This window comes from Numenius arquata, chromosome 8 (assembly GCF_964106895.1).
Source record: "Numenius arquata chromosome 8, bNumArq3.hap1.1, whole genome shotgun sequence".
NCBI classification, from domain to species: Eukaryota; Metazoa; Chordata; class Aves; order Charadriiformes; family Scolopacidae; genus Numenius; species Numenius arquata.
In genome coordinates, this window is record NC_133583.1 from 27,247,663 (window position 1) to 27,268,222 (window position 20,560).

Sequence of the window (20,560 nt, forward strand, 5' to 3'; positions counted from 1 at the left end):
GATCGGGGAGCGCCGATGGCCTCCAGCGCCGCCGAGCCCCCCGTCCCTCGACCCGCCGCCGTCCCCACCCCACAGAGGGTGTCGAGGGGCTCAGTGCGGAGCCCGGCTGGGGACATCCGCCAGTTCTGCTGTTTTACGGGTTAAAAATATAACAACCACAAAAAAGGCTATTTTTTTTTTTTTTTTTACTGTAACTTTTTTCTGTAGGAAACATACTATTTCCCCCCTCCCCCTCCCAATTTGGCTTTTTTTTTTAATCTCCTTGCAATTATTCGCTGTACCTCTGCAGAGCAGAAACGGACTCTGGGTTTAGCTCGGCAGGAGAATCCACTTTGGGAGTCGCTTTCTGGTTTTTTGAGGAGGGAAACGCTGGGAGCAGAGGGGAGGCGAGCGGTGGGGAGGCTGACACCAGGGTCCCTCCCAAAACACTGAACAGAAGAAAAAAAAAAAACCCACCTACTGCTTTTTTTTTCTTTTTTTTTTTTTTTCCCCATGTAATTTGAATGACATCAAAACATTTTTATTTGGAGCCAAATCTAAACTGCGGTCCCTCCAGATCTGCCGGCTGACTGGCAGCATTTCCAATGGGAACAACGACCCTTTCCCGTGGAAACAAGGATCCTTATTCCTCTAACAGAGGCCAAGGGTGCCCAGGCCACAACCCCTTTATTATAGAGAGTTTTTCATTTATAGTGAACTTGCGATAAAACCAGGTGTCGTGGTTTCAGCTGAATTTACCAAAACCAGACCCACAGATGGCCCTTCCCCCCCTCTCCCCCCTCCCAAAAGAGAGAGGAGAGGAAGAGATAAGGAGATTCAGAAGTTTAGAATGAACTAAACTACTTTAATGAAGAATTAATATTAAAATAAAAATAAAGAAGAAAATAATGAAATAGATACAATATACAAAACTGTATCAAGATCCCAGGATGATGTCACCGGCAGGCACTGGGGAAGTCCCAAACTGGACTCAGCGACGGATGGGAACTGGATTCCAGCTCTGGAGTCAGGAACACACGGATCGGGATCAAAGGCAGACAGACAGACAGAGTCCTCTCTGGACGTCGACCATCGAAGAAAGAGGGCTGACCCTTTGATCCCTCAGCTTTTACACTGAGCATGGGGCAGATGGGATGGAATACCCCAGTTGGTCAGGTTTGGGTCACCTCTCCTGTCCACTCCTCCCCACCGATGGGACCCCTCTACGTTTTTTCCGTTTCCAACCCTCTAAGGGGCAAATAACGAAATGGGCTGCCCTTGGTTGTTACAGCAATAACTATAAGCAAGGGCCTCCCTGCACACCATTCCTTGGCATGGAGCACAAACATTGGGCTTATCATTCTGGGAATGAGCAGTTTTCTCCACAATATGCCGTTAATTTCAGAGAGTTAGAGGAGGCCTGGCTAGGATGTAAAGTTACAGAACAGAAAATTGGTTCAGTTTTACTTCAAACCGGGACACCAGGTTTTGATCTACTCCTGTTCTTTTCACAAACCCCCCACGTTATGTTTTTCAAACGTAACGTAAAAACGTTGTGGTTTTTTGTTTTTTTTTTTTTTCTTGTGTCTGTGCTTTTTTTTGTTTGATGCTTTTTTTTGTTTGATGCATTTTTAATTTTTTTTTTTTTTTTTTTAATTTTTAATTTCGGCTCAAACGTTCGGCTTTTATTTGAAGGCAACGTCGCCGTGAGAAGCTGTCGCACGGAGGGGGTTCCTGATGAGCAGCCCTCAGGCCCATGCTCGCGTTCGGGTGCTCCAGGCTGGGAAAGCTGTTTCCTCGGGATCCTCAGCCGTCTGAAACGCAGCCGTTCCTCGCTGAATAGCACAGCTGAGCAAAAACCTCAGCCAGAAATGCTACATAAAGGCTTCACGCTCTCCCTGGGCCAACCCAAGGTACGTTTATCCTGCTGTGCAGCACTGGTCCCCGGGGGCTATTTTTCACCCCTCTTCCCTAAGGAGGCAGATGATGGTCACGGAGACGAAGAGCAGACCCCTGTGTCCACTTTTGCTGCAGCGAGGGGGACTGCTTCCTGAAACCACCGGGGACTCGCAGCAGGTATTTTGGTCTTGGAGTATCCAGGTATTGGCCTGGAGCATCTCTCTTATGAGGAGAGGCTGAGGGACTTGGGTCTGTTTAGTCTGGAGAAGAGAAGGCTGAGGGGGGATCTGATCATAGAATGGTTAGAGTTGGAAGAGACCTTAAAGCCCACCCAGTCCCATCCCCTGCCCTGGGCAGGGACACCTCCCAACAGACCAGGTTGCTCCAAGCCCCCTCCAACCTGGCCTTGAACCCCTCCAGGGATGGGGCAGCCACAGCTTCTCTGGGCAACCTGGGCCAGGCTCTCACCACCCTCACAGCAAAGAAGTTCTTTCTGGTATCTAATCTAAATATCCCCTCTTCCAATTTAAAACCGTTACCCCTTGTCCTGTCAATGCTTATAAATACTTAAAGGGACGGTGTCAAAAGGACGGGGCCGGTCTTTTTTCAGTGGTGCCCAGGGACAGGACAAGAGAAAATGGGCACAAACTTGAATGTAAGAAGTTCCACCTAAACATGAGGAGGAACTTCTTTCCTGTGAGGGTGGCAGAGCCCTGGAAGAGGCTGCCCAGGGAGGTGGTGGAGTCTCCTTCTCTGGAGACATTCAAAACCCACCTGGACACGTTCCTGTGCAGCCTGCTCTGGGTGGACCTGCTCTGGCAGGGGGGTTGGACTAGATGATCTCCAGGGGTCCCTTCCAACCCCACGTGATTCTGTGATTTCCTTTGCATTCCCTCACCCAGGTTTTGGGACCTACCGTCCCTTTTTTGCTTGCTCCCATGGGGTGAGAATGAAAGCAGAGGCTTTCATTGCTGCACAGTAAACTCTGTGGCTGCCGTGGCTCAGGGAGCCATGCAGGGACCTTGAAAGATCATAGAATCATCTAGGTTGGAAGGGACCTTCAAGATCATCTAGTCCAACCATCAACCTAACTCTGACAAAAAAAACCAAACATCACTAAACCATGTCCCCCAGCACCATGTCAACCCGTCTTTTGAATACCTCCCAGGATGGTGCCTCAACCACTTCCCTGGGCAGCCCATTCCAAGGCTTGATAACCCTTTCAGTGTAAAAATTCTTCCCAATATCCAACCTGAACCTCCCCTGGTGCAACTTGAGGCCATTTCCTCTTGTCCTATCGCCTGTTCCTTGGGAGAAGCGACTGACCCCCCCTGGCTATACCCTCCTTTCAGGGAGTTGTAGAGAGCGAGAAGGTCTCCCCTCAGCCTTCTTTTCTCCAGGCTGAACACCCCCAGCTCCCTCAGCCTCTCCTCATAAGACTTGTGCTCCAAAGATGGAGGACTTTTATCCACTGGTGCTTCTGGTTGGTTGCTCTCTCACCTGTACCTACTTCCCAGGCACCAATCCATGGCTGATTCGTTTATTTTGCTGCCAGCAAAGGTGCCCTTGGTCTGTCCCATGGCATGTCACTCGGTCTTACAAGTTTGGGTCAGTCACCTTGTTGACCCTCATCAGTAGGTCAGCCCTGTTGGTGTCCAAAAGCCCTTCCACCCGCTGTAGGGCAGAGCCCTGCTCCCCGTCAAGGCATCAAGCCATGGTGGTAAATAAAGAAGGGCTGATCTTGTGATTTTTTTCAAGTACTGTCTGAGATTTAAGTGAATCAGGGTGAAATACTGCTCTGCTGGAGTTCCTGGCAAGAGAAGCTTCCCCAGGTTCAGCTGTCGGGTCAGCCAGTGGCTTCCTCTGCAAAGCTGCTGGAGAAGATTTAATGTCCGAGCTCCTTGGCTCCTCACCTGCAGGACAGGCAGCCTTGTGAGACGGCTCACTAATAGCGAGGGCACTCCAGGTAACAGCCACGCCGTGGCCTCAGAGGAGTCCCAGATACTTAACAGCACTGAAAGAAACACGGGGAGCTCTACCAGGTTCGGGACAAACCTCTCCTTCTGGCCAAGTTTGCTAAAAAAAAAGGCTCATCAGAGGCACAACTGACCAAAGGTGGTGGCTTAGCTTGGTTTCCACTTGAAATCAGAGCCATTAACTCGCAGGTGGGGCACCAGCTTTGGGGTGTCAGTAGAAACATGCGATTTGAGGCAGGAGCCCGTTGTGCATCCACACGCTCTGGCTGGACGCTCCTCCGAGAGCTGGTGTGGCCAATGTGGTCACAACTTCAGCGAAACCCTTTCTTACTACGGCATTAAGCGTTTAATGAAAATCTCTGAGGCACTTTTCATCAGAAGTATGTATTTATTTATAAAAAAGAACTGGGGAAAAAATAGACCAAAGTGCTGGGTTTTTTTGTTCTTTTTTTTTTTTTTTTTTCTCTTTTCTATAAAAGACAATTCCTTGGAGGCTGGAAGTCCTAGACCTGAGCATACATGGCATAGCAGTCCATAGCTGTAGATGGCTGATCCAGGTATGACGCTGAATATCAGGGAAATTTGGAATTAGGAGGTCAGCAAGGGATTTTCCACCGATGACTGAGGGACTTAACCACACACCTCCTACAGATTTCGGTTAGGGATGTATGGCCAAGTTCCTTCAGTGGCTTTAAAATTCAATTCAAAGAAGAAAAACCAAAACCTTCTTGACTCTCATTCTGGTATCTCCTTGGGTTCAGGTGCACAATACCAGAGGTTCCACGGCTAGACCAGAATTTTCCATTAAGCTAAATCATCAGTTTAAGTGAATTCGAGGCCCCTCATGGCTGTCCACGCTCGCTTTTGGTTTCAGAGGCCGCGGGCGGCTGCTGGGGTGTGACTCGGAGGTGGCTCTAAGGTGCCTTTCAAAACCACCGAGGGCAGGTGACACGGTGACCCAGGCGGCAGGACCACCTCTCAGCGCTGAAGCGGATTTTGAAATTAATGGTAAAATTAAGAGGGTAAGGAAAAACCCCACCATCTCCTCACGCTGGGAAAAGAGCTTTGTCTGGAGCAGTGTCTGCACCAAGCACACTTGGTCAGGCTCCTAATTTTTAAGTGCTTCCAATCAATAATGGTGAACTCTTTCCTTCTTTTTGAGTCAAGGACTGTTTTCACCTGACAAACTGGTCGGCTGTCAGCAGTTGTGGCATGTGAGAACTTAAAATGCTGGAAGAAATCACTTTCCCTGTCTGCCGTGATGGTGCATTGTTGTCTTCAGCAGGTGAATTAATTGACGGTGTATTTTTAACAAGCATCTAAGAGGGTTAATGTCAGCCTTTCGCTAACTCTGCCCTCCAGGACAGCTTGATATTTCTCTTTTGTGACAATTTTCCATTAGGGTATACTCTCAGGTTTATTTCACAGAATCACAGAATATTTTTGGTTGGATGGGACCTTTGAGATCATCGAGTCCAACCAACAAAAAAACAAAACCCACCAAAAACAACAACAAAAAACCCCCCCAAAAATCCCAGAACACCAAACACCAAAACCAAACCAAAACAAACACCCACAACCACACACACCCCCACCCACAAACACAACCCAACAATCTCGGGCACTAGAGCATGCCCTGAAGTGCCATGTCTACACGTTTCTTAAATACCTCCAGGGATGGCGACTCCACCACCTCCCTGGGCAGGCTGTTCCAGTGCCTGACCACCCTCTCAGTAAAGTAATTCTTCCTGATATCTAATCTAAACCTCCCCTGCCCCAACTTCAGACCATTTCCTCTGGTCCTGTCATTATTCCCTTGGGAGAAGAGGCCAACACCCACCTCTCTACACCCTCCTTTCAGGGAGTTTTAGAGGGCAGTGAGGTCCCCCCTCAGCCTCCTCTTCTCCAAACTAAACATGCCCAGTTCCCTCAGCCTCTCCTCATATGACTTGTTCTCCAGACCCCTCACCAGCTTGGTGGCTCTCCTCTGGACACACTCCAGCAGCTCAATGTCCTTCCTGTAGTGAGGGGCCCAGAACTGAACACAGCACTCGAGGTGAGGCCTCACCAGTGCCCAGTACAGAGGCACCATCACTGCCCTGCTCCTGCTGGCCACGCTGTTCCTGACACAGGCCAGGATGCCGTTGGCCTTCTTGGCCACCTGGGCACACTGCTGGCTCATGTTAAGCCAGCTGTCCACCAAATTCTATCAGGTGCCTCACGCCAAAGTGTATCCGGTGAGCGTTGTAACTCTCACCCTCCTCTTTGTTATTACCCATTTGAACACGGTAGCTCGGCGACGCCAGAACAAATCATTCAAATTCTCCTTTGGATGGATCTTCTCTTCTTTCTGGCAGACTGAAAGCAGCCTCCTTCACATCTGAAACATTGCTAAAACTAAAAAAACAATCCCTACCACAAAAAAAGCCCTCTTGGATCCCTTCCTGTAAGCACATTTGGGGCTGGTTTCCGTGGTTTGTTTTATACTTGGTCTATTTCATTTTTTCTTTGTTTTTTATATGCAACTAATTAGCATCTTTATTTGCTTTTAATATCGTCTGCCGGTTTGCGTGTAGCTTGATTCTGCAACATCACCTCCCCCGTGAAAAGATAGAGATTTTATTTTTTTTTTTTTCCCCAGACATATCTCAACAGGGAGAGAAGAGTTGTTGTGGGATGAGGCCAACTCCAGCAGCAGCAGCGCTGCCCGTGGCTGGTCTCCCGCACTGGGCGTTATTCACCTTTATCAACCTGCCTGGGGAAGAGTGTGGCCAGTAGGTGGAGGGAAGTCATTCTCCCCCTCTACTCTGCACTGGTGAGGCCACAACTGGAATACTGCATCCAGTGCTGGGCTCCCCAGTTCAAGAGGGATAGGGAACCACTGGAAAGAGTCCAGCGAAGGGCAACGAGGATGATTCAAGGATTGGAGCATCTCCCTTATGAAGAAAGGCTGAGAGAGCTGGGACTCTTTAGTCTGGAGAAGAGAAGGCTGAGGGGAGACCTTATCAATACTTATAAGTATCTAAAGGGTGGGTTGAAGGAGGAGGGAGCCAGACTCTTTTCAGTGGTTGCCAGTGAGAGGACGAGGGGCACCGGGCACAAGCTGGAACATAGGAGGTTCCACTCAAATATGAGAAGAAACTTCTTCACGGTGAGGGTGTCAGAGCCCTGGAACAGGCTGCCCAGGGAGGGTGTGGAGTCCCCTTCTTTGGAGATTTTCAAGACCCGCCTGGATGCCGTCCTGAGTAACATGCTCTGACATGCTCTGGGCAATCCTGCTTCGGCAGGGGAGTTGGACTAGATGATTTTTATGGTCCCTTCCAACTCTAAAAAAATTCAGTGAAAATTCAGTGAAATAGTAGTACGGGGGGGTGTCGCTTGCGTGTCTGGCATCTGAGTAGGTGCAGTACGTGGGCAGCTAACTTTGCGAGGCTGAAAGCATGAGCGCGCTCCTCTTCCAAGGAGGAAGGGTGTGACAGCCCTCGGACCAGCAAACAGCGCCGAGCTTGCGGTGTAGCGGCAAGAACCCCCAACACCCAGCTCCTCCTTCAGTTCCGCTCATCGCGTTACTATCCAAGGTAAAGACACGCCGCTAATTTCTTCAACAGATCTCTGCTAATGTTTTTGTTTGTTTGTTTGGTTTTTTGTGGTTTGGTTTTTTTTTTTGTTGTTTTCTTTGAGTGCTTCTTCCTTCCCTGCCCGATGCGAGTTCCCATGTCTTTGCACACTGGTGTAAAACCGCTGTAAAATCTTCTGGATAAAACAGAAGGAAATTCGGAGTCAAGCCCCAGCCAAATGCCAAATCAGTGCAAACGACATCACCATCCAATTGATCTATTTATTTCTAAGGCTTCTGTGAAAATTGTCCCATATCTATGTTTGTGCCAGATAATAATAAAATACTAAAAAAACCTACTCTTTTGGCAGGAAAGGAGTCCGCTTGAGACCAGAATCGAGTTTTCATTGAATCTAATGATGATAATGATCAATCACAGAAAAGAAGGTACGAAAGAGCCATTGCTATGGTCCCAAACCATGCCATGTGCTCAAGACAATTCCACCACGGAATATCACTGGAAAACCCTTTTCCTTCCAGTCTCTGCAATGAAGGCACCTGTGAATGCTGTTAAAGACGATGATATTCCAGAAAGGCTGCCAGGAGCTCCAGCACTTAATGGCACTTTTGAGAAGGAATCTGTGAGTAGGAGGAAACACATACACCAATTGCTGGCAGAGGAATAAAATGCGCAAGGTTTGCATTAAGAAAAAAAAAAAAAGCATTCATGCTCAGTAACAAGCACGAATACAGTAATAAGTATACAGTAATAAGAGCAAAGAAGTTATTTGGACTTGAAGTAGCTGCTGAATAACAAGCCTTTCTCATTCTGAGCATTAACAGACAGTATAAAAGCTAGAAGGTCTCACTACTCGGTGGCTGTCTTATAACTGTATATAAAAGTTTTGCACGTGAATAGCTAGCCTGAGAGCTTCGAAATTACAAATGAGGCAGGCTATGCATATGACCTTGTCTTCTAAAAAATCATTTTTGCAAAATCAAGAGCAAAGCCTCTTGCTGTTAAAGTAATTTTCAAGTTTCTAATGTGTTTTTTTATTAAAAAAAAAAACAAACAACAAAACATTTGCCAGGTGGGTTCTGCCAAATAGAGTTCCCCAGCTGGGATCTGGCAGGAAGGCTGAATTGAGGTATGGTTCCACAGCAGCCTAAACTAACTAACACCAGCGGTGCTGTGCTGGTCCCAAAAGCAAAACTGAAGAGAGAAGATGATTGCTTCCTTTTGGGAAAAGCACTGGTACTACCGTAGGAGGGGGCCCGGCATGGAGCAGGAATGGAGGAGATGGGACTGTACCAGCACCGACGTAGAATGGCTTAATAAAATGCTGTGGGGCCACAGTCTTTGTAGAGGTGGTGCCTGCACGAAGCCCTGCTTCCTTTGAAGCTAAGGGTGAGATGGAAGCAGATTCACACCCTGAAAACATTCTCCCCATCTCTGACCCCCTCCATTTCCTTTCCATGCTGTGTATGTGACCTTGGGTATTCAAAACCTGCAGCAAAAAATCCAGGTTCCTCAGGTTTACACTGGGAAATGCGATGCTCAGCACATCTGATGGCCATCGAAACCCTCCTGATCCGGCTCTTCAGTTAGCTGATGCCCACAGCATGCCTTTTAGCAGACGCAAAGGGAGCGGCACCAGCCCCCAGAGCTTGGATCTGAGCCCACACCCGAATCCCGCGTTGTGTCCCTCCTTACTGAATTACAGCTTTGACTCCAGGAAGGATTAAGACACGAGTTGGGGTTTAAAAGGCCACCAGGGCTTGCCTGTCGAAAAGCTGGTCCTACCTTGACTGCCGGTGGCCTGATACTTGCCTGCACACACAGATCTTTGTGTGCTGGCAGAGCCACCCTCCGATTCTGAAATCATTTCCAAGGCCCACTGGCTATTCCCATGGATGGGAAGGGCAAAGAGGGATAGAATCAATGAAAAAGGATAAGTAAAAACATATCAGGAGAGGGTAGGGAATATGTCAAAGGTAATCAATCTGCTGTTGTGCTTCGTGGGACCCATGTCATGCCAGATACTTGCTCTGTGCTTTGTCATGGGCAAAGGTGTAAACTCTGCTCTGTTACAGTCTGCATCACCCGTACCAGGAGAGAGTCAGCTTCTCCTACAGGGACTGAAAGCACGAGCCAGACCTGGGGACTGTGGGCTTTGTCCTTTAAGCCGTTTTTAACCCTCAAAATCAGGGCAGGTAAAGCCAGCAGCTGATGCCCAATTGTCACACGGTGACAACACCGCCAGGGAAAGGCTCCGTGGAAATCCCGACTCTTGTGAGACGCGATGGCGTGAGCTGTCCTCTCCGGGAACTCAGAGCAGTTAGGTTCCCGGGTTAGCTGGGAAGTTAAGCGGCTAACTTAACCGCTTAACTTAAGCAGGCCGGAGTTAAGAAAGGAGCGAAGGCACTGGCAGCCGGCTGCTCAGAGGCGATTGCTCGGCTCTGTGGGTTGGGGTCAGGGTGGCATTTGATGCTGTGACACACCTCAGAGCAGCAGTTCCAATCTGCGCTCCACAGGTAACTTGCTGACTAGGAGAATATTTTCCTTCCAGCTCTGTAGTTTTTGTTTTGTTTTTTTTTTCTTTGACAGATGCAGGCTTCCTTGGGGTTGGTGGGAAAGAGCTAAGCGCGATGTAGTCAATATATTATTGTCCACTGTGGTCCCGAAAAAGTTGGGAATCATTCTCTGAATTTGTCTTTGTCCATATTGCTTGTTCAGTGCCTGAGATTTGCTCTACAGAAGCAATCTTGTGCCCTGTGGGAGACGATGATTGTCCCAGATAAAAGGGAAACCATCAGGTGGTGAGAGGTGGGAAGGAGCTGTACTAGAGTAGGGCAGGACAAATGCACTTGCCACAGATTTTCCTCGTTTGAAGAACAAAGAAGAAAAATAGTATAAAATTGACTTTTCCTTAATTTCCCCTCTGTCTTTGCTTGATGTCACGCCTGAAGGCATCAATGTCTGACGTATAAAAAATATATTGCAGCCCTCCAGGTGATGGCCCTGGGCCCCAGCCTGAGAAACAGTGGCGTTGTCTGCTTCCCAGAGAACTTCTCCAAGATGCCTTCCTTGCTCTTCTCCTCTCCCTGACTTTCCCCTAGGGCTCTCTAACTGTCTGGCTGCTTCCCTGCGCCGTTTCAGTCCTGAAGGAAGTCAGGCTGAAAGCCTCTCTCACCAGTTCACGGGAAGGTAACTTTGACTTCTGGAAACAGAATGAAACAAAGAACATCAGAGGTCTGTGCTGGCCTCTTCCCCAGGCATTCCCATCTACATGGAATCCTGCGGTCATTTTCAGGACTTTACATTCCCAGACACTGCAGCAGTCTCTTACATTAGCAGAAGCAAGAAAGCTCTTAGCAACGCCACTACCCTTTGGGGTCTCTAGGAGCAGTCCTCGCTGGAATGGAGGCCCAAGAGCTCCTCAGCCAAGCTGATGAGACTGTTTTCTTCCAGGGCCGCGACCAGTCGTGCTATTGTGGCCTTCTTCCCCTCTGACTGGATAAATCTGAGAAGCAGCTGATAGGCTTGTTCATATAGTCCCTCTCGGTCGTATTCAAGGGCCAGGTTATCAATGACAGGATCACGCAGGGCCCGGCAGTTCTTCTGCAAAGAGCGACCCACTTGCTTCCATTTCTTGGACACGAGTTTGGCAAATTTCTGGTGGTCGTCTGGTGTGAGCATTCTGTTGGCTGAAAGGGACAGAGGGTGGGTAAGACAGAGGGGTTTCATGGCTAATGTGATGCAGCTTGGGCCAGTCCAAGGTCTGCTTGGTATCTTGCAGAAGTGCAAGAGCAGTGAAGTTAAAGGGACTGCCCTACTGTTGGCCTGGGGTCCTGCACACAGGGCTGTGATGGCATGGGATGCTTGGTGACACAGGAATGCTGTGATGACATTCCTCCACCGCTGGAGAGGGAAAATCAGCTGGAGTAAGCCTCACCTCTTGAGGTGTCATAGAATCATAGAATGGTTTGGGTTGGAAGGGACCTTCAAGACCATTCAGTTCCACCCCCTGCCCTGGGCAGGGACACCTCCCAACAGACCACGTTGCTCCAAGCCCCCTCCAACCTGGCCTTGAACCCCTCCAGGGATGGGGCAGCCACAGCTTCTCTGGGCTTCTCTGTCCCTGCTCCCTGCGTATGAGCTGGAGTCTGCCATCCCCTGGGCCAACGCTGGTGCCTCAGGAGGCAAACTGAGCACGTGGTGATGCACTTCCCTGCTCACAGCCGTCTGCCCTGGCTCATCTGAGCTCCCTGCCTTGCTCAGGTAGGAGCTGTTGACAGGAGCTGTTGGCTGGTTTAGCACTGGAGACTGTTTATACAGCTTAAGCATGCTCAGAAATGATCCAGCTGATCTCAAGCTAAAATTGCTACGTGAGACTATCTGAAAGCTCTCTGGAGAAAGCCAGTGTACTGCAGGGAGCCTGGACGCATCAGTCTGGGCTTGAAAGCAGGGCCGATGGTGTCCCTAGTAACCTTCCCAGTCTGATCCCAACTCACGCAGTTAACTCGCCTCAACCAAATGACGTGGAGGAAGAGAACTACACTGTACTCTCCCTTTCAGTATTAAGGAGTTTTAAAACATGAGCAACCTGGAAGAGACACAGACCCTGAAGCATCTGGTTCTGTGCCACCCCAGAAAGCAAGCAAGTTGAGGCCTGATCTGAAGCAGTGTGCCAATATCATAGGACGATGGTAATCCCTTCCTTATGGGATGCTGGAAAATCCTTGATTTATCTGAGGTAGACCCCAACATGTCATCACGTTAATCCTCCCTTTTGGGCTTTGAGGCGAGGAGGAACCAAGGGCTCTCTTGGTCAGTTCTAGCTACTCACCGAACTGTTGTCCCTGAAAGATAAAGGTGACTTGTGGGGAAAGGGAGCCGCCTTGAGAAGGACAAGGTAGAGATGGGGAGTTCAGAGACGGGCAGCCTTTTACAGCCGTGTTGTTGTTGATGCTCTGGTGAACGATCAGGCTCTTGAGGCATTCCTCCAGCTCTGTGATTTCCTCATCCCGCAGGCGGTCAGGCTGTAAGGCAAACAGCATCATCAGGGAGTTGTGCCAGGTTCACCACCTCGCAAAGCTGTAGATGCCGTAGCTGGAAGATGATGGTGCCAAGACAGGAGCAATGAGACAGCTATTGCCTGTAAACTGACCAAATGAGATGGTCTGAAGGAGTTCTGGCTGTAAATGTGTGACTTTGAATCTGTAATGTGATATGAAATAGGCAGTCTCCCCCTTCTGGGTTTCTCACATGCAGCCGTGCACGCTTACAAGTTGCACAAAACTGCTACTAGTCCACGTTTATTTTCAGCAGCCCCCTGCAAGAATGAGGGCGCACCACAGGCAGCGTGGCTTCTCTGACTGACACATGAGGCTCAGACCCACAGAATAGGGTGACCTGATGCCAACAGCTCCTGGCCACCAAAGCAGGCAGCTCCTGCTACCCCCTTCTCTCTTTTTGCCACTCTATTACCCAAGTTTTGTTAGTCCTGGATCCTCTCCAAGACAGTTTTTCTCACTAACCAAGAGAAAACTAGTCTGACCTCTGCAAAGCAGGTAATGAGAAATGGAGTAAAGAAGGCAAAGCACATGGGAAGAGTCAAACTTGGCGAGTGCTGTGACTCAGTCTAGTGTTTAGCTCACGTACAGCAGGTACCCAGCGCTGCTCCCAGCCAGTGACAGCTGTGCCATAGTGTCACTGTTCTGACTGTCACGCTGTTAGGCAGAGTCAGATGGAGTTGGTTTTGGGGAACTGGGAATAAGCCCATCTCTCATGTCCAGTCAGCTGGTTCAGCAGAGGGAGGGAGCAGCAAAGCAGAAGTTGACAGGGTATGGGGTATCACGTGTTGTTTAATTCAGGGCTGAAAGGTCTGCATTTCATTCTCTGCGCTTACAGAAAAGCAACCTGGCAAAACACACTCTTGTGCCTAATCTTCCCAAATAGATGGTGACTACCTATATCTCAGGATCATCTCGAGGGAACCAAAGGTATTGCTAGTTCCGGGTGAAAAAAAGGAGAAGAGAAGAGAAAGGCAATGAGTGTAATCATGTCAAGTGCCTTGGTTTTGTGGTGAGATGACAAGATCTCACTGTTCTTGCTAGCAGGATTAGAGTGCCAGCGCCAATGTGATATGAGCTAGACGTTAGATATCGCCCCTGAGGGAAGAGGCTTTGCCTTCAGAAGGGCAGCCTACTCCTGCTGGCAGCAGATGCTGTGTATCCCCACTCTGTCACAAGTTGTTGGTGTAATGTGTGGAGTGTTTACGCTCACACTCATCTCTAGGTGCAGTTACCACTGCTGCTCGCAGAGGAGGTGGTGTGCAGTGACGGTTCCACACAGGACTGCTGTCCTCTCTGCCTGCCTCACGGGTGTATCAAGGCACACTTGCTCGTGCTCTCAACTCCACCTTCTGTAATTCCTCATCTTAGTGGTGATAACAGCCACGCTTATTGTTAGACACAGAAACCACAGTGATTTAGCAGGGCTTTAGTGTGACCAGCAGGTCAAGAGAGGTCATCCTCCCCCTGTATTCTGCCCTGGTGAGGCCCCATCTGGAGCACTGGGTCCAGTTCTGGGCTCCCCAGTTCAAGAAGGACAGGGAACTGCTGGAGAGGGTACAGCAGAGGGCTACAAAGATGATGAGGGGCCTGGAGCATCTCTCTTATGAGGAGAGGCTAAGGGACTTGGGTCTCTTTAGTCTGGAGAAGAGAAGGCTGAGGGGGGATCTGATCAATGCCTATAAATACTTAAAGGGACGGTGTCAGGAGGATGGGGCCGATCTTTTTTCAGTGGTGCCCAGGGACAGGACAAGAAAAAATGGACACAAACTTGGATATAAGAAGTTCCACCTAAACATGAGGAGGAACTTCTTTCCTGTGAGGGTGGCAGAGCCCTGGAACAGGCTGCCCAGGGAGGTGGTGGAGTCTCCTTCTCTGGAGACATTCCAAACCTGCCTGGACACATTCCTGTGGGACCTGCTCTGGGTGGACCTGCTTTGGCAGGGGGGTTGGACTAGATGATCTCCAGAGGTCTCTTCCAACCCCACATCATTCTGTGATTCTGTGACTTCCCGAGTCTCATGCTACCACTCCTCACTGCTACCCGGCCTCCCTCCCTCTCCCACTCACCTTTTCTCTGTAGATGCACTCCAGGCAGCGATCCTCATCCTTCAGCATGTTGTCCAGGTGCTCGTTGCCAGCCTTCAGCTCCATTTCAAGAGGCACCCTGGTCATGGCTAAGGAGAGCTGGAGGTGGCTCTGGAGGGATTCCTGGAGCGCTCCTTCCCGGTAACTCTGAAGGAACCGGCGGCAGTTCTCCTGCTTGCAGAACTTGAGCTGGACTATGAGGTGCGGGTGGCTGCAGTGCACTTTGAGCATGTCCACACCGTTCACGCTGCCGGTGGAGTCTGGCAGGGAGAAGTGAGCACAGTCACTATCCAGGCATGAGACAGACAACCCAGACCCACTCCCATCCACCACCAAGCCTGCAATGGGGCAGCTTTTGAATTCTCTTCTCTCTGTGATAAAGTCCTCTGGGAAGAAAAACCTGTATGTAAAACCAAGAGGAAAGGATTAAGTTTTTGATGCCCTGCTGAAGTACGGTGTCCAGCTGAAGCCATACGGTGCTACACCCCAGGTAATTATCTCAACACTGTTTATTAGGGGAGGTTTTAAGTTTGAGGCTCCGTTTCCAGGACAGGAACAGTTATGCTAAATCGGTAGCACAGGAAAGTTTTAAAAATGAAAATGCATAGCTCAGCTCAGTGCCTGGAGTTTTACACAATGATGAAGGTCCTGGAAAAAGACCCAGTGTTTCCTCTCCACCCTGTGCCTAGAGGTAACTTTTGGCTGGCTCTGAGCCTTCAATCCATCTCACAAATAGTGAATGATAGATCCAGCCACAGGAATTAGGCTGCTTGAGGCTGGGCCTTGACTTGTTAAGCAATTTTGCACAGAGAAATAATTCATGGTAAAATCTAAGGAAGAAGAAGCCGGAGATGTTCCCTCTAACATTAGCGTGGGGGGGAGCACAAGCGACGTGGACAACAGAAATTGTCTAGGGCTTTCATTCTTCCTTCTCCCAGCAAAATTTAAATTTGATTAGCTGTGCACATTGACCTTGTCACCACAGGGATTTTATACGCTGATGATGACAGTGTTTTTCTCTCTTTTGCAGCGGAGGCCTGTGGGAGGCTGGCTGTACTGCTTCCAGACCCAAATGAACCTCCTGGCCTGTCCTCGCACAGGGCTGTACGGCGCTACCAGCTCAGACGGGCACTACATCAGGTATTTCTAAACCACGTCTCGTGGCATTATTTAGACATGCTTGGGGGACGGTGCCAAGGCAAAGCAGTCTTGTGTGATCCACATTAGGCAAGACAAGTGACCTGGCATTTAAAAGTATGTGATCTAACAGTGGCGTTACAGGGTTTATTGAGCCCTGGTTGCATCAGAAAGTTTAGTTTGGACCAGATGTGTAACTGGAACACAGGACTAAGCACCTAGGAAAGGCAATTTAATTCACTGTGGCTGACCAGAAATGCCTTTTTATCGCTTCCTTCACGCTTTGTTTTTCGTGAGTGCTGGTGAAACAAAAGCTGCCATAACAGGGTAAGAGGACTGGGGATGGAAAAGCTGCACAGACATGGAAACCTTTATGAACGGTGCATAAGACAGCTTGAAGCTACCTCAAAAGAGAGGACTTTGCACGCATTTCTTCATGGAACTTCAGACAGCCTCAGATTTCATGTCCTTTTTAGGTCTGAATAAGCCTGATAGGATTTAGTGGTTTTGTGGGCTTTCCTTTAAATGTGTGAGCAGATTTACATTCCAGTGACACAAAGCAGCTGTAAATCGAGCCTAATGGGACAACTGTGTCGGGCGTCCTGCTGCTGCTTCCCATCTTTGGATAGAGCTGCAAGATGAGCAGGCCCGCATTGGCTAAACTAGCTGACTTGGCTGGACTCGTGACTGCCAGAAGAAATCACAGAATAGTTATACAAGCCCAATTAAACAATAGAGGTCTGGCTCTATGACAGGTAAAGAACGCCATGAGACTCATTCGAGGCAAGTACGATAAACTCTTCGAATTACTATTATTCTGCAGTCAGGTTGGTGCAAGGGTGCATAGAGAAACACAGGTTTATGGCCATTTGCATCTCAAGTCCTTTTTTCATATAAATAGGGTTACATACAGTTGAGGCTAATGTATTTGTGGCTGTTGCTATCGGAAAAGAACTTATACTGGCTATCACTAATTTAAAAATATCGGCTTCTCAAAGCAGAAATCATTTTTCTGTGGTGGTATAAAGACAGCAATTAAATCATCTTTCATAGCAATTGCAGTCTTTCTCCTCTTACATAAATGGTTTTAAACAAACATTCATAAAGTAGGATAACTCACAGGATAGTTCAAGTTGGAAGGAAGCCCAGGAAGTCTCTAGCCCAACCTCCTATGCAAAGCAGGGTCAGCTCTGAGGTCAGACTGAATTGCTCGGGGCTTTGTCCAGTCCCGTTTTAAAAACCTCCAAGGATGAAGAATACACAGTCGCTCTGGGCAACTGCTTGACTGTCCTCATGGGGAAAATGTTTGTCCTTATATCTGGTGTCTATCTCTCATTTTAATTTTTGCCTGTTGCCTCCCATTCCCCACTGGGAAGAGCATGGCTCCATCTCCCGCTCCCCGTAGATACTGGCAGGCTGCTGGTAGGTCCCCCAAATCCTCCGCTTCCACAGGCTGAAGAGGTCCAACTCCCTCAGCCTCTTCTCACAGGACAAGTGCTCCAGCCCCCAACCATCTTGGTGGACCTCTGCTGAACTTGCTCCACTTTGTCTTTTCAAAATATAGTGAGCACCAGCTTTCCCTCACCCATGAGTGTGAAATTAAAGAAAGGCAAGGCATCGCGTGAAGAGACGAGACCATGTGCCAAGATATCAGAGAGGATGGGTACCTGCTAACGCCAGCTTCAGCGCCTTGAACACACTAGGCTTCTTCTGGGAGCTTTCGTAGAGAGACGGCAGAACGATGGTCTTGCACGTCGACTGGAGGAAGAGATAAGCGCTGCCGATCCAAGGAGCGGAGTTGCCTGCCATCTTCAGCCCTACAAAATCACAGGGGTGAGCTGAGAGACCACAGAGAAGATGGCCTGATGCTGGGTGAGTGCTTACAGCAAGCACTAAGCACACGCATGTCAGGATTATGGGGATTTGCCCTCGTTTCCTAAAGGAGGTAGGGATGTTGTTAAAGCAAATGTAACCTTCGTGGAGTTCACTGTTAATTCTGTAAAGCACAGCACAGTGGGACACAGTGTTCCAAAGGCTCAGCAGCTCACAAAGCTCTGCTTTCATTTTCCATTCATTTTGTAGTTCAAGGAGACTCCGAAGCAAAAAGTTTTAGTCCTTGTGCCTCTGACTGCCCAGCCAAGCTGGCAAAGTCTGAAGAGGCATAGTTGGGGTGCTCCAGGGAGCACCCAGCAGTCCTGGTTCTGGCACGTTCACATGGAGTGAAGCCCTGTTTCAGGGCAGAGGTCCTGGTCCCCTGGTTGTCCTCATTAAGGGATAGGTTACAGAGCTTCACATAGCAGGAGGCTTGGGGCTATCCCTCTGCTTTATGTACTAGCTCATTTATAATTCCTCTCCCACCATCCGCCTCTTGCAGCAATCACCTGGAAGCCAGCACACCCACCTCTCCGTTCTCATCACGCCTTTTCCTTGCTGGCCAACTAATGCAACACTTACATCCACCGCAGCTGCACCCAGCTCTGCTCCTGAGGCAAAGACAAACCAAAACACCTCCCAGGCTACACATATTCAGAACGGAAAAGCTGTGCTAGATTGGGCAATGCTGGACTGAGGCTGTGGTGGCCAGAGAGAGCCTGGCAGCCCAGGAGACAGGTATGGCCACCTCTCCTTTCTGGTATGTACACAAACCGTCTGAGCTGGCATCCCTTCCTTCCTGCTTTCTGCCCTGTTGCTCAGCCCCAACAGCCTTCCCTTGGCTGCAAGCACTGGCCGGACAGTATAACTGCTGGCCAGGACAGTGTCCCTCTCTTCAGATGTCCTTTAGATTGTGGGTGTGAAGGTCTTTTGTCACCAGGGGCTGCCAGACCAAGAAGGATGACCTCCCATGGACAGGCTGTCCTCCAGGTGCTAGCTGGGATTGGGAACCAGTTCCATCCCTTGCCGCAGTCTGACAGGGCACTGGGATGTATGGGCCACCCTTACTATAACCTTGAACTATGCCCAGCACAGGAGCCTTTCCCTTCTTCAGAAAATACAGGAAATAACCAGCAAGCCATAAAATTCCCACTGAGTTCAAGGAGTGCCTGTGGGATGCAGGAGCGAGTGTTTCCAGGCAATGGGCTCCCATATCACACAGGCCTTTTAGGAAAGCATCTCATAAAGAAAAAAAGAAGAGGATGTGCTGCTGCTGCAGTCCAGGTCTGGTCCGAGTCTCCAAACACCAGGAAGTTTGGGATCTGGGCACCCATCTCCTAGCGTCTCACAGGAGAGTAACAGAAATCTGAGTAACACCTTAGAAAATTACAGACGTGGGATATCTAAAAGATTTAACCCACAGAACAATTTCTCTTTTGCAGCGCAAGTGCCCGAGAGCTCCCTCCCAGCCCAGAGGAAGCACATGAAGAACAAGGTCCCCGTTTCACCCTGCTCCCATCGCTGCAGTGTGGACTCCGCTGCCCCTGCACCCCTTGCCGGCGCAGACTGGGCTCTTGCTCCTCACCCACCACCTGGTTCCACTCGGCAACGCTGGGGAGCCTGGAGATTACCCCCTAGGTAAGACTCAAAAACTCAGCTGAGGAGCCCTTCGCTGCTGTGCCTTGGCAGTTTTACAGCCCCATGGGGGCTGCCCCATCCCAGTGCCCACTCGGCTGTAAGGACCCACTGCTGTCAAACTGTTGTGGGGTAAAAACCAACTCCAGGCAATTAGTAACGTACACGATCATTGTTATTGCCCTTTTTTTGCCAACATATCATAGAATCATAGGATGGTTTGGGTTGGAAGGGACCTTAAAGATCATCGAGTTCCAACCCCCCTGCCCTGGGCAGGGACACCTCCCAACAGACCACGTTGCTCCAAGCCCCCTCCAACCTGGCCTTGAACCCCTCCAGGGATGGGGCAGCCACAGCTTCTCTGGGCAACCTGTTCCAGTGTCTCTCACAGCAAAGAATTTCTTCCCCAGATCTCATCTCAATCTCCCCCTTTTCAGTTTGAAGCCGTTACCCCTCGTCCTGTCACCACATGCCCCTGTAAAACGTCCCTCCCCAGCTTCCCTGTAGCCCCCTCAGGTCCTGGGAAGCTGCTCTCCTGCTGACCCGCAGCCCATTTCCAGGTTCTGGGCTTCTACCGCTGCTATCAGCACCCTCCATGGCAGGCCTCTGCCTGCCGCTGTAAAGCCGAACTGGGAGGGGGCTGCAAAGCCCTAAGGGGCTGTCTTTATTTTAAGGATAAAGCTTAGGGGGCAGCCACCAGCCCTGTCCCCCGCCGGGCCGGGCCGCCTTGCCGCCGGTACCCGCATGTCCCCACCAGCTCCAGCGCCGGGCCCCGCTGTCCCGCCCCGTCAGGGCCCCGGCACCGCCATCCCACCAGCGGGGCGGCACCGGGGGAGAGCCCGGCCCTGCCCGATCCCCTCCGCCCCGGCCCCGCTCCCCGACCCCCGGCCCGGGCGGGAGGCGGCCCCGCGACCCCGGTCCCCCCCCCCCCCAGCCCCCCGGCTCCTTCTCCTCGCCCCCCCGCGGCAGCCCCACTCCCCTCCGGCGGCTCCGGGCGGCTATTACCTTCTGCCGCCGCCGCCGCCCGGCCTCGGTGCCACCGCTTCCGCCTCTGCGCGGCGGCGCCGCCCGCCGCCACGGGCCCCATCGCCTGGGCCTTCCCCCGGGAACCGGGCCTCGGCGGCGCGGCGAGGGGGGCAACGGCAGCCTCCCTCCACCCCTCCCCCATTGAAATATACCGCTTTGCGTGAATATCTGCGGGTTTTCTTGTATTATTGCCCCCTCCCCCCCCTTTTCCCCCCAAAAAACCAGCCCCGGGAGCCCCTGTTCCGTCCACCCCAGGGGTGCTGTGCGCTGAGGGGGTGCCTGCCGGGCCTCGGCCCCTCCAAGGGCTCTACGCCGC

The 20,560-nt window shown here is 50.4% G+C and overlaps 1 protein-coding gene across 1 annotated transcript; it reads right to left on the reverse strand.

The window, feature by feature from the left end:
* Positions 1-7,673: 7,673 nt before the first annotated feature.
* Positions 7,674-20,364, reverse strand: TRADD (TNFRSF1A associated via death domain). The gene is made up of 5 exons (XM_074151735.1): positions 20,224-20,364; positions 17,379-17,528; positions 14,557-14,834; positions 12,261-12,453; positions 7,674-11,118 (listed from the first exon to the last, which is right to left on the reverse strand). The coding sequence occupies exons 1-5, from the start codon at positions 20,303-20,305 to the stop codon at positions 10,811-10,813; spliced, it is 1,011 nt and encodes a 336-aa protein (XP_074007836.1). The 5' UTR covers positions 20,306-20,364; the 3' UTR covers positions 7,674-10,810.
* Between the last annotated feature and the right edge of the window lie 196 nt (positions 20,365-20,560).